The sequence below is a fragment of the Bidens hawaiensis genome, unplaced genomic scaffold, assembly GCF_021521415.1.
Source record: "Bidens hawaiensis isolate Kalapana, Puna unplaced genomic scaffold, B.hawaiensis_p1.1 tig00020241_1, whole genome shotgun sequence".
NCBI classification, from domain to species: Eukaryota; Viridiplantae; Streptophyta; class Magnoliopsida; order Asterales; family Asteraceae; genus Bidens; species Bidens hawaiensis.
The window spans coordinates 138736-150604 of record NW_027493082.1 but is presented as its reverse complement, the minus strand read 5'-3'; the positions used below and the strand labels follow the sequence as shown (position 1 = coordinate 150604).

Here is an 11869-nt window from a genome sequence, read left to right as displayed (position 1 = left end):
GTACAATTGCCGAACCAACCATCTTAACATATAATGATACCGTTTGAATAAAAAATTCATTGAAGTGGCTCTTTGGGAAGAAACAATTGATATGGTTGACATAGAAAGCCTCGCTAATGCAAATTTTTCATGTATAGTAGCCATCACTTCAATGAGGGTAAAAGAATATGAAGATTTACAGCTTGAGTCAACCGCTTCTACACACGTCTACATCAATCCATGTGTTCTTGAAACCAATGAGTTAATCGAACGGTAAAAACCAAGCATACCCTCAGACACACTACTTTTAAAACCTACATAGAACACATAGTACAATTAAAAACTATATTGTACACAGGTTTACAATGAGGTATGCCAATATACCAAACAACCAAATAGGTCGTTTCACAATCTCACAATTACTACAGATGAATCCGACACAGAACAATGTAAGTTTTTTGAGTTTAGCGTGTTACAATACATTCAATTTGCAATATTGACACTAAATGTTAAACGCCAATAGGAACGAAGATTTTCTTGCATCGCCTCCATCATAGATCTCATCTATGGACGAAAGTGGTTTTATCGAGGGTGCATCCAGTGTAATCGAAAACTACGTTTGATTGGCCTCTGATGGATGTGTGGTAACCATCCAAATGAACTACAACAAAGATTCATGTAAGACTATCAACTATAACAACTTTTTTAATACATGCTGCATAAACATTCCATTTAAATACTAACAAAAGAATTTAAATATAGGTACCGTGTCAATGTAACTATCGAAGACGAAACAGGGACTACAACAACTACACTGTTTGACGAGGCTGTTTACTCATTGACGCAACTAGATGCAATGACAATGGTGGTTGAAAAATCCTTTGAAGATCCCAATACACTACCAGATCCACTGCATGTAATTATTGGCCAGACAAAGAAGTTCCAACTCCAATTCAACAACCGCGTCCAGCAAGGATCGACAAGATTTACATGCAACAAAGTCCTTGAAGAAACTCACATACCTCATGAAATTCCATAAGAAGTGCCACCAATTCCTGAGCAACAGCAGCTAATTTCACAAGGTATCCATACTAAATGTAGTGTGCATGCTTTTAAGTTTTTAGGTAATGATATTCATCACAACTTAAAAGTTGAACAACCCACAGTTTACTTTGAGAGTTCTAAAGCTATTAAACAACACCAAAATAAATAAATAAAATTAAAAACAAATGTTGCGCAAGTAGATGCGCTTTGTTCATACATTAGAAGCTCATTTTATAATACAATACAAAAATAGGGATGGAAATGGGTAATGCCCGTCTCATTAAGGTATGGGACGGTCTGGGATTGCTCTTGAAAATTTTAACGGGTTTAGAATAGATATGTGATTTGTATTATGCCCGATTACCCGACCCGATCACCTGATAATATAGACTCGTTTACCCGATTATATACCCGAGTAACCCAACATAATTTTCTTTATTTATATATACTCATTTTTAAGATGTTTGAACATTTTTCCTTTTATCTGATGTAATGTATATTCTATGTAACAAATATGGATTCAAGAAGAATACGACAATGTGCTTTAATAGTTAGCTGATGCAATAATGTACTTGATTAGATATATTTTGTTAAAACCCGAAAGATATTTGACGAGTTTTGAGTTACGTATACTCAACGGGTATTTTTAATGCACTAACGTGATATCGAAACCCACGGGTATACCCGATACCCGATGGGTTTGAGATGGGTCTGGGACGGGCTTTAATAATCGGGGTATGGGTTTGGGAATACATAGACCCGTCCCAAACCCGACCCATTGCCATACCTAAACTAAAAATCGCTTTTGTTTTGGGGACAAAGACTTAAAAGCGTTAAATAACCGAATTCAATATGCTTAAAATTAACCAAAACTTATATTTGAAATTGGTTAGTTTAATATAGGTTTAATTCAGCTCACTAACAAAATGTTATTATTACTTGCAGAAGGAATAAGTTAACTTAAGTATTATCATCTGCAGAAAACAACAGCAATGACACATCCATGATAGCTGAAAAAACACACACATCATCCCCATCAGATCCAAAGAAGAGTTCACCGGTTATAAATTATTAATTGGTCAATACAATAAATCAAATCACATATTTTTATAACACCATAACCAAAATGATGTTAAATGCAGCAAGGGTAACAGACGCAATCCCACCACCCAACACACCGGCACCTTCAGCATCGTTGAACCGACAGGCAATCATATACACCTCAGGTAAATACTTTAAACCTATGTAAAATACCATACTTTAATATTTTGCAAACTATAATTACCAACTGTACAACGTACACTTCAGGTGTTGCATCCACAGTCCCATCGAAACGACAACTGCAATTTGCAATACCAGACAAAGAAGCTGAAACAACCAACGAGGACAAGCGCCTACAACTCTTAGCTTAGAAGACCAACTCAAGAATGTTTTGCTAGCTAATAGGCAGGATGCTGCACAACCATGATGCTACACGGTCTTTTTGAACAACTGAACAGTCCCCCAAAAGCAACCTAATACATGTGATGCAAGCTCCTAACTTTGGAAATGCAAAACACATTTGGTATATAAATAATGGTTGTAATATTACCTATCCGCAAAATAAATTTAATAGTAGTATGTTAACATTAGTCTTACTACATGCGTACAAACATAGTTATACCATACAATCTCAGGAAAATCATAGGAAGGCAAGTGCGAGAGAATATGTTGTTCACTTTCATAAACAAAAGAAAATGAAAAAACCCAACCCTTAACAATAAAGGATAACGAAAAAACCTAACCCCGCCGTAACGCGACGGGTGAATAAACTAGTTAATTAATAATATGAAGCGAATAAATAATTATATTATATTGCATGTTTGATTGCATGAACAAGAGGAGTGTGTAGGCGTTGAAAGATTAAAGAATAGGGATTTGAAATTTTAGTTGGGCGGCTCATGTGGTAAGAAATTTGAAATGTTGATACAACACAATGGCTATTGTTTCTACAAATTGGCATAGGTTATCATGAATCATGATAATGATAGTTGAAGTTGGTTTCGATCATACATGCAAGAAATGTTGTTGGGAGAAGAAGTTTTAGTTTAGTAAATGCATATTCTTACTTATGAATCATTCAAAAGTGAAAATCGCTTAAAACCCCCTTTCATTTTGAGACAATATGGGATGGGTTATTTATAGGGTGTATGTAGAGATAATATATGTGTTAAGAGGGGGTGTGAATATTCAAAAAGGATGTGTGAATAACCATTGCCGACAATATAACCAAACTTCTGGGGATATGGTCTAGAACATAAGTCTTTACAAAAGAGGCTAATTAAATAAGTCTAAGTCTAAGTTGTAGATTGGATAATATCATAACCAAAAAAAGGTCCTGACTGAGATTGATATACTAAAACATAGATATATAGTTGTTAAAAAGAACACATGCTCTCTATCTTAAAACAAGCATTAATCCATCTACTCTTTAAATATGTGGACACCAAAAAGCTTAAATCCATGAGTGTTTACATTGCCTGTTTGCATAACTTGATCCTCTTCCATCTCACTATTATTCACTTGATCATCTTCCATCTCACTATTCACTTGATCATCACCATCCATCTTGCGGTCATGCTTAAAAGTATCTTCAGTTGCTTCCATACCAAGTTTAAAACTTTCTCCGCTACGGCTCGTAGACTTACACGTGTCAATCACCCAAAACCCCATATTCTGCATTTCAAGATTCTCTTGATAATAAAAGGTTATCTTGTCCTTTGGCATTAGTTTCTTTTCTTTCACAAACTGATTCCACCCCCTAGTGAACACAAAACTTTGGCTGCTTTTCCAGTAACAATACCTAAATTTCCACAACCTTTTTTTAGTATCGTAAAACGGCAATGTCACCTCGTCATTAGCAAACCCTTGCGACACGTCGTCGGGTACACGTGGAAAATACCTCACAGCATATTTCTTAGGTATAACCAACCTATTAAGCTTACCAACATCACTTGGAGTCAGCTCCTTTTGAAAAAGCACCCTACAACAAAACCCTAAATTCCCATTCTCAACACCTAAAATATTGTCATTCTCTTGACCCTTCTTCTGCCTCAGATAATCTTCAAACTTTGCTTGATACGACCTGTCTTTGATCATACCCAGAATCCGTTCCTCGGAGTAATGACTTTGGAAGTTTGATTCTAGAACAGTTGACTCAGTCAACGGGAAGTTTCTTGGTGAATCAGCACTTCTTAACTTCATTGATGCCCTATCATAAGCTATAGCTGCATCTCTTTCTGATTCGAAGGTTCCTAACCATATACGCTGGTTGTTTGTGTATATTTGAGCCCCCCAATTCCCATTCTGTTGTGGGACCACCCCTTTGTATTTTTGTAGATAACCATTGTTATCAATTTCTGTAACATAATTATTCACATATCCTGGTTCCATATATTTCTCCGTTAATTAATTCCTATAAACAACATAGTTACATCAAAGTGTTCAGTGAAACATAAAACATAATAAATACATGTACATGCATGCAAAGAATCTCATGTTAATAAGATTGTATACTTTTTTGAGGGACAAATATTTAGAATGTTTCGATGGAAGTGATGTATGGTAATAACATATATATATTGAAATAAGAAATCGAAAGCAACTGTAAAATTTTAAAAGGTAAGGGTGTAGGTATAGGTGGTTTAACAAGGAGTATTTAGAATTTAGGAATATGATAGTATGCCGTTCCAAAAGAAAAAAAGAAACAAGAAAACAACTAAAAAAATATGAATGCATACAGGGGCGGAGCCACAAGGTAAGGATCAGAGTCCCGGGACACCAATGTTTTTTAAAATTTTATTAGAGACAGTATATTGTTTTTTTAAAGACCCCATAAGAATTATTACTTGAAACCCTTACCACTAAGATTGTTGTGGCTTGGTGGATACTTCCTTATTTTACCAGACAATCCTCCGGTTTGCTGTTTTTTTTTTCTTACAACACTATTTTTTTAGTGTATTTTTCTTTCTTTTAATCCTACTAAATATTAATGGCTGTTTTTCTTTATTTTCTCAATGGTTTTGTGTTTTAAATGTTTAAATCACTCACCGTGGGCTCATACCATTCAACTAACAAATTTAAGAATTTATAATAAAAAAAAAATTCTCATTCTGAATGACATCATGCTTGATGTGATTTATTGACTTTGCTTTTTTTATTATGTTTCACATGTCAACTCGACCCGAACAACAACCGACCCGAAAATTTTGAACACCGAAAATAATAAAACCCGTTGGCCAAAAATTCAGGACCCGCCACTGAATGCATAAACAATCAAAAGCAACTGTAATCTTTTAAAAGGTGCGGGGTGTAGGTACAGGTGGTTTTACAAGGAGTATTTAGGAGTTTCAAAATAAAAAGAAAGAATACAACTATAAACATATGAATGCATGAAAGGGAAACGTGAAGAAAAAGTTGAAATCTGCAACTAGCGTACCTCTGGTATCTGAATAAGCTGGTAGGAAGATGATTTTGGTGTAGGATGAAGAAATATATTTATATAAAGAGAGAAGGTTAATTGAATGAATTCAAGAGAAGAAATTGGAGTGATTTATGGAATTAAATCAAGTTTCTAAAAACGATCCAAAGCCATTTCTATAATAGATCTTCCATTTAATAAATATGATTCACGATGATTGGTATGAATTTTGTTTTGTTTGTATTTCTCTTGAAAGGACTATGTTTTGAAACGGCTAGTTAGTAAAATATTACGAGTCTATATATTTTAATTTGTACAAAGATCCAGTAATGATCGACATTAAAAGATACGGCATCGGTTACATAGGCATATATTATTTATTAACTTGTGAAACAAGTCATAACCCCTGAAATTTTGTAAATTTGCCTTATTTCATTTGTCAATTTATTTTTTTTTCAACAACTTTCTAATAATAAACCTATTTGATTTGATCAAATATTTTCATGTTTAATCAGACCCTGAATATAATAATTATAATTTGGACATACCATTAATAGTGAGCGATTTAATTTAGGCATAGCGATAAGTGCGATGTAATTAGGGTCTCAAGCACCAAACCCCTTTATTTCAATTTGGGTAAGCAAATATGCAATGTATCGTTTATTTGTTTAGCACATTTGTTTATTGTTTTAAACATATATAGGCTTTTTATATTAAAAAAAATTGAAAAGTTTGAGTTGGGATGTAAATTATACAATTCTAATTTTTTATTGTATTTTGAAAATATTAGCGGGTTTATAAATGGTTTGTGGGTTTAATTCTAAATTTTTAAAGATATTATTATTGTTAATAGTATTTGAAATCAATAGTTGTTGAAATTTACAATATTGTCATCACGTGATTTTGAAATCAATAGTGTAGGAACTCGCGTACGTAATGTATGATTAGGGATTATTGTATTGGATCTTTTATCTATATATATATGTGTGTGTGTGGGAGGGTTATCCTAAAAACAAGTAGTTTCCTAGGAAGACTAGGAATAAATCATAGTCATTGGATCATATCAATCAATTGTTGAGATTTAAAATTACAAAAAACCGTCAGAGTTTCCTACAATTACTCTTTCACCATTATAACCGATATAGTTTCTTATAAATGTTCTTTCACCATAGGTTTTAATGCAAATGTCAAAATTCTATTGGTTCTTACCATTCCTATGAAACAACTTCTTTTTATTTGAACTCTTTTCTATATATATATATATATATATATATATATATATATATATATATAGAGAGAGAGAGAGAGAGAGAGAGAGAGGGAAAATAGTTCAAACAAAAAGAAAGATTTTTTTAAGAATATTAAGAATTAATAGATTTTTGACAAGTGTCATTACAACATATGGTGAAAGAACAATTTTAAAAAACTATGTCGGTTATAGTATATAGGGGAGGGTTATCCCAAAAATAAGTAATTTCTTAGGAAGACTAGGAATAAATCATAGCCATTAGATCATGTTAATCAATGGTTGAGATTTAAAATTACCAATAACCGACATAGTTTCCTAGAATTACTCTTTCATCATTATAACCGACATAGTTTTCTAGAATTGTTCTTTCACCATAATTTGTAATGTCAAATGTCAAAAGTTTGTTGGTTCTTAACATTTCTAGAAAACTCTTTATTCTTATTTGAACCCTTTTATACATATACTAGTTTTTATCCCCCGTATTACGGGGGTTGTTTTATATTGTTTGTTCTAATATTTATTTATTTTTTTAATTTATATTTTTTATTGTATAAAAGTTAATAATACACATATGGTTTGATGATAAATTGTTTTACAAATAAATAAGATGTTATAATCCAGTTTAAAAGCTATATGGTTTTAATGAGACCCAAGACCAGTTTATTTTTTTTACTATCAAATTGGTTTTTTAATTTAAATAATATATATATCTTTTTTAAAATAAAAAGGATATTATTTTTTATTATATCCTATTTTATAGGATTTTTACATAAATAATTTGGTGAGAATAATTTTTAATTTAATGAGATGTTATAACCCATTTAAGGAATATATGGGTTTGGTAAGACCCATACCCATGAATTCGGGTCAAATGCATGAGAAACCTCCATTTAAAAATCAAGCAAATCTGGTGACTCCAAAAAAGGGGGAGCGACCACTTCGCGACGCGTAGGATTTTTATGTCTTCGTTTATATTATATATATATATATATATATATAGGGGTGAGTTATAATAAAAATAAAAAGTTTTCTAGGAAGAGTAAGAATAAATCTAAGCCATTGAATTTATGATCTACCAAATAGTTTTCTAAGATCTAGGATTTAGGCTACATAGTTTTCTAACTCTAAAATTTATTTTATTCCTAATCTTCCTACAAAACTATATATTTTTATTTTAACCCGTTTATATATATATATATATATATATATATATATATATATATATATAATTGCCTACCATTAAATCCTATGTGTCACCTTCAGGTTGTTTCTCCATTCTCTAGAGTCATCAGATTGCTTGATTTCTAAATGGAGTCTTCTCATGCACTTGACCCGAATTCGTGGGTATGGGTATCACCAAACCCGGATAGTCTTTAAATATGTTATAACATCTCATTTATTTATGAAACTATTTCATAATCAAACTTACGCGGGTCATGGACTCATGCCCTTAAACGGGTTATAACATCTGATTGACTTGTGAAATAATAGCCCTCAAACCTAATAGCCCTCAAATGGGTTATAACATTTCATTTATTGGTAAACATATTCATTATCAAACCATAATTTAATTTAGAGAAAATTGCTAAATGAGTCCCTGTGGCCTTTCTACGGAGTCATAATTAGTCCCTGCCAGAAATTATGAACTTCTTACATCCCCATGGTTTACAAAATGAACTACATGAGTCCCTCCGTCTAAAATCACGTTAAGTTATCCGTTTAAATAAGGGTAATTATGTAATATTGCCCTAAAACTATTTACCCTAAAACTATTTACCCTTTTCAATCAATATTACATAGCCGTTCACAGTCGTCCACAGCGAGGATCCAAAAAAAACCAGCGACCTTCAATTGAATCCCGGCGACCATCAATAACACAGTCAGCATCGGCGTCGGCGCCGGCCTTCAAGCCATTCAGCCATTCAATTTCAGCCGTGTTTCTGATGGATTTTGCAGCCCCGGTTGTAGATGTGTCGGATTTTCCAGGTGTCGTTCAAAGGTGTGACGAAAATTATAATTGGCGAGTGTGGAGGCTGCGCCTTACTGATGAGGATTTTTATATAGAAAGTTACAGTAAGTTCTTATTAGTTTTTTTTTTGTTTTAACATATTGATTAATGTTTTTGTTTGAAAATCACAGTTAGGTTTTATTCAATTTCCATGGTGGATCACAGTTAGGTTTTATTTAATTCAAAACCATTATAAAAGATTGATTCTTTTTTTTAATTACAAATGATAATAACTTATTTACATTTAATATTTTCCATGGTGGTGAGTTTTCTTAATTTCCCGGTAGAGCTTACGGGGGAGGCCGGTCAGTTTTCATTGACAATGTCGAGGTTGGAAAAATTGTTAAGGATGATTTGGTGGATATGGCAAGGAATCTAGGATATCCTCCTAACGAGGTACTTTACTTTCATTTTAGAGAACCAAATAAGTGTATGGATTGGGGTATGCATCCACTGTGTGACAATCTTGATTTTAAGAAAATATTTGATATTGTAAGAGGTGGGATTAAGGTGATTGAGATATATGTTGAACATGGGCATTCACAGTTGATAAACAATTTATCGTCCTCTTCCCATTTTGACTTTGCAAATGAAGTTGATGAAGTTGATGTTAATATAGAATACACAACGAAGAGGTTAAATGAGGTAGATTGTGATGAAACCGATTCACATGAATCAGATTCATATGAAACAGAGGATGATCCAGATTACGCTGTTGAAGAAAATGGTTCTGATTATTTGGAAGATGTAGAAGTTGACATGAGTGTCTTCAAGTATAATGTTGATGCCGATGTGGTTGAAGTTTATAACGCCACAGATAATGCCTTGGATGATTATGAAAGTGATGAACAGGAGAAGAGTATTGACGTTGACCTTGTTTACAGTGATGAAGATAATTCCACTGTGTTGAATACGGTAAGCAAAGGATAAGAAGGAAAGAAATTTGTCCCGGGCCCGGGAGTGATGCATGCCCATTCTATGTCGGTCAGCTAATTGAAAATAAGGATACGTTGAATGAAATGGTTAAAACATATGCAGTGGCATCAAGAAGAGATCTTTACATTAAGAAAAATGACAACATAAGATATAGAGTTGTATGTTTGGGTAAAAATCCTACTTTGACTAGTGGTGAGGGATCAAACTTGCTAACTAGTGAAAACCCTAAGGCTCAAAGTGTCACAAAAAGGAACACTAAACCCACGTGCCCTTGGGCAATTCAGATCTCAAGTCCATCCATTTCAGATCAATGGTGTGTAAAGACAATATCCACCAAACATCAATGTCTCCAAACTAGGGTTGTTAGTCTATACACTATAGGCACCATAGCGCGGGAGATCGAGCTAGAAATTGAAACCAATCCTACAATCCCCGTTAAATCTCTTAAAGACCAAATTTAAAAGAAGCACCAAATCCACGTTTCCGAATTGAAAGTTAGAAGAGCAAAGAAGGTTGCTAATGATAAAAAGGATGGTGATTTTATACAACAATACGGTATGCTAAGAGCGTACCTTGAACAACTAGTAAAAGCCAACCCTGGTAGCCATGTCAAGGTAGATGTTGAACCATGTCTTGACCCTAACAGTCGTACTAGGCAATTTAGGAGGGTTTATATATGTTATGGTGCTACAAAGAAAGGTTATCAAATGTTGGGAAGAGAATTTTTGGGGCTAGATGGATGTTTTATGAAAGGCCCATTTCCAGGTCAAATCTTGACTTCAGTAAGTCTTGATGCTAACATGTGTATTTATCCAGTTGCTTTTGCACTAGTGGAAGCTGAAACTCTACACTCGTGGACATGGTTCTTAGAGTGCCTTAAAGATACCCTTGATTTGCCCACCAGGGTGCTAACTTCACTTTTATTAGTGACCGTCAAAAGGTAATTCGATGTTGTAAATGCTGTTTTTATGCTCTTTTTATGCTGTAAATGATGTTTTTTTTGCTGCAAATGCTGTTTTTAATGTTGCAAATGTTTTTTTAATGCTGCAAATGCTGTTTTTTATGCTGTGAATTGCTGTTTTTTATGTTGTTAAAGCTGTATTTGTTGCTGTAAATGCTGTATTTGTTGCTGCTAATGCTGTAAATGCTGTATTTGTTGCTGTTAATGCTGTAAATGTTGTATTTGTTGCTGTTAATGCTGTAAATGCTGTATTTGTTGTTGTTAATGCTGTAAATGTTGTATTTGTTGTTGTTAATGCTGTATTTGTTGCTGTTAATGCTGCAAATGTTGTTTTTAATGTTGTTAATGTTGTTTTAATTTTCTGTCTTAGGGCCTAATTCCAGCATTACAAAACGTGTTCCCTAGGGCTGAGCATCGATTTTGCGTTAGACACATCCTTGAGAACATGAGAAAGCAATGGCGTGGAGATGTGTTCAAAAATATGTTCTTAAAAGCGGCCGGTGCCACTTCCATTCCTTACTATTTGAAAGCCATGGAGGAAATAAAAGAAGCAGATGCTACATTATATGATTGGCTCAATCAGATTCTAGCTAAATCATGGTCAAAAGCACATTATTCAGGTAGGGCAAAGTGTGATATGCAGTTGAACAATATGTGTGAGAGCTTTAACAAGCAATTAGTTGGAGCAAGGGACAAACCTGTGATCACATGCTTGGAGTATATCAGAAAATACATGACAAGGCGGATTATCAATGTGAGAAAGATGGTTTCAAAGGCTGCAGGCCCGTTAACGCCAAATGCTACAAACACATTTGAAGAAATCAAGACCGAGGCTTCACAATTGACTGTTCTTATGGTGGATGCTCATAATTACCAGGTAAAATACTATACACGCCATTTGTTATTCTTAATTTTTTATTCTAAAGTTGCTTTTTATATTGATAGGTGAACAGTATAAGGTCTCAATGCGTGGTGAACGTGAAATACAAAACATGCACTTGTAGGAAGAGGGATTTGACAGGGATGCCGTGTAAACATGCGGTGGCGGCTATAAATGACATGGCTATCAATACTATGAATGTTGGCATACCCGAGCAATGAGTGTCTGAGGTTTACTGGTTAAATACTTGGGAAAAGGTGTATGACAACCAAATAATGCCAATCCCAAGTGAAGATTATTGGATGCTTTCACGGTGTCCAACAACACTGATTCCACCAAAACATCATAAACAG

The 11869-nt window shown here is 33.8% G+C and overlaps 3 protein-coding genes and 1 long non-coding RNA gene across 5 annotated transcripts; 3 read left to right on the top strand and 1 right to left on the bottom strand.

The window, feature by feature from the left end:
* Nucleotides 1-483: 483 nt before the first annotated feature.
* LOC143560226 (uncharacterized) lies at nt 484-2078 on the top strand. Its single transcript, XR_013140086.1, has 3 exons — nt 484-657; nt 742-1061; nt 2004-2078. It is a non-coding gene; the product is annotated as an uncharacterized LOC143560226 (long non-coding RNA).
* A 1408-nt stretch (nt 2079-3486) lies between these two features.
* On the bottom strand, nt 3487-4722 carry LOC143560233 (AP2/ERF and B3 domain-containing transcription factor At1g51120-like). The gene has a single exon (XM_077048575.1). The coding sequence runs from the start codon at nt 4453-4455 to the stop codon at nt 3487-3489; it is 969 nt and encodes a 322-aa protein (XP_076904690.1). The 5' UTR covers nt 4456-4722.
* Nucleotides 4723-8722: 4000 nt separating this feature from the next.
* LOC143560225 (uncharacterized) lies at nt 8723-9829 on the top strand. Of its 2 annotated transcripts, none has more exons than XM_077048568.1 (2): nt 8723-8869; nt 8905-9829. In XM_077048568.1, exon 2 carries the CDS (start codon nt 9103-9105, stop codon nt 9667-9669), a length of 567 nt encoding a protein of 188 aa, XP_076904683.1. In that variant the 5' UTR covers nt 8723-8869; nt 8905-9102; the 3' UTR covers nt 9670-9829. The 2 variants fall into 2 exon arrangements, with proteins under 2 accessions (XP_076904683.1, XP_076904682.1); XM_077048567.1 differs by having other exon boundaries at nt 8723-8874; nt 8909-9829.
* Nucleotides 9830-10751: 922 nt separating this feature from the next.
* On the top strand, nt 10752-11869 carry LOC143560223 (uncharacterized). The gene is made up of 2 exons (XM_077048566.1): nt 10752-11513; nt 11582-11869. The coding sequence occupies exons 1-2, from the start codon at nt 11082-11084 to the stop codon at nt 11735-11737; spliced, it is 588 nt and encodes a 195-aa protein (XP_076904681.1). The 5' UTR covers nt 10752-11081; the 3' UTR covers nt 11738-11869.

Coding starts and splice junctions, on each gene's coding strand:
- LOC143560225 (XM_077048568.1), top strand. CDS start 9,103: ATGGCAAGGAATCTAGGATATCCTCCTAACGAGGTACTTTACTTTCAT.
- LOC143560223 (XM_077048566.1), top strand. CDS start 11,082: ATGAGAAAGCAATGGCGTGGAGATGTGTTCAAAAATATGTTCTTAAAA. Junction 11,514..11,581: donor TGGATGCTCATAATTACCAG/GTAAAATACTAT, acceptor TTATATTGATAG/GTGAACAGTATAAGGTCTCA.
- LOC143560233 (XM_077048575.1), bottom strand. CDS start 4,455: ATGGAACCAGGATATGTGAATAATTATGTTACAGAAATTGATAACAAT.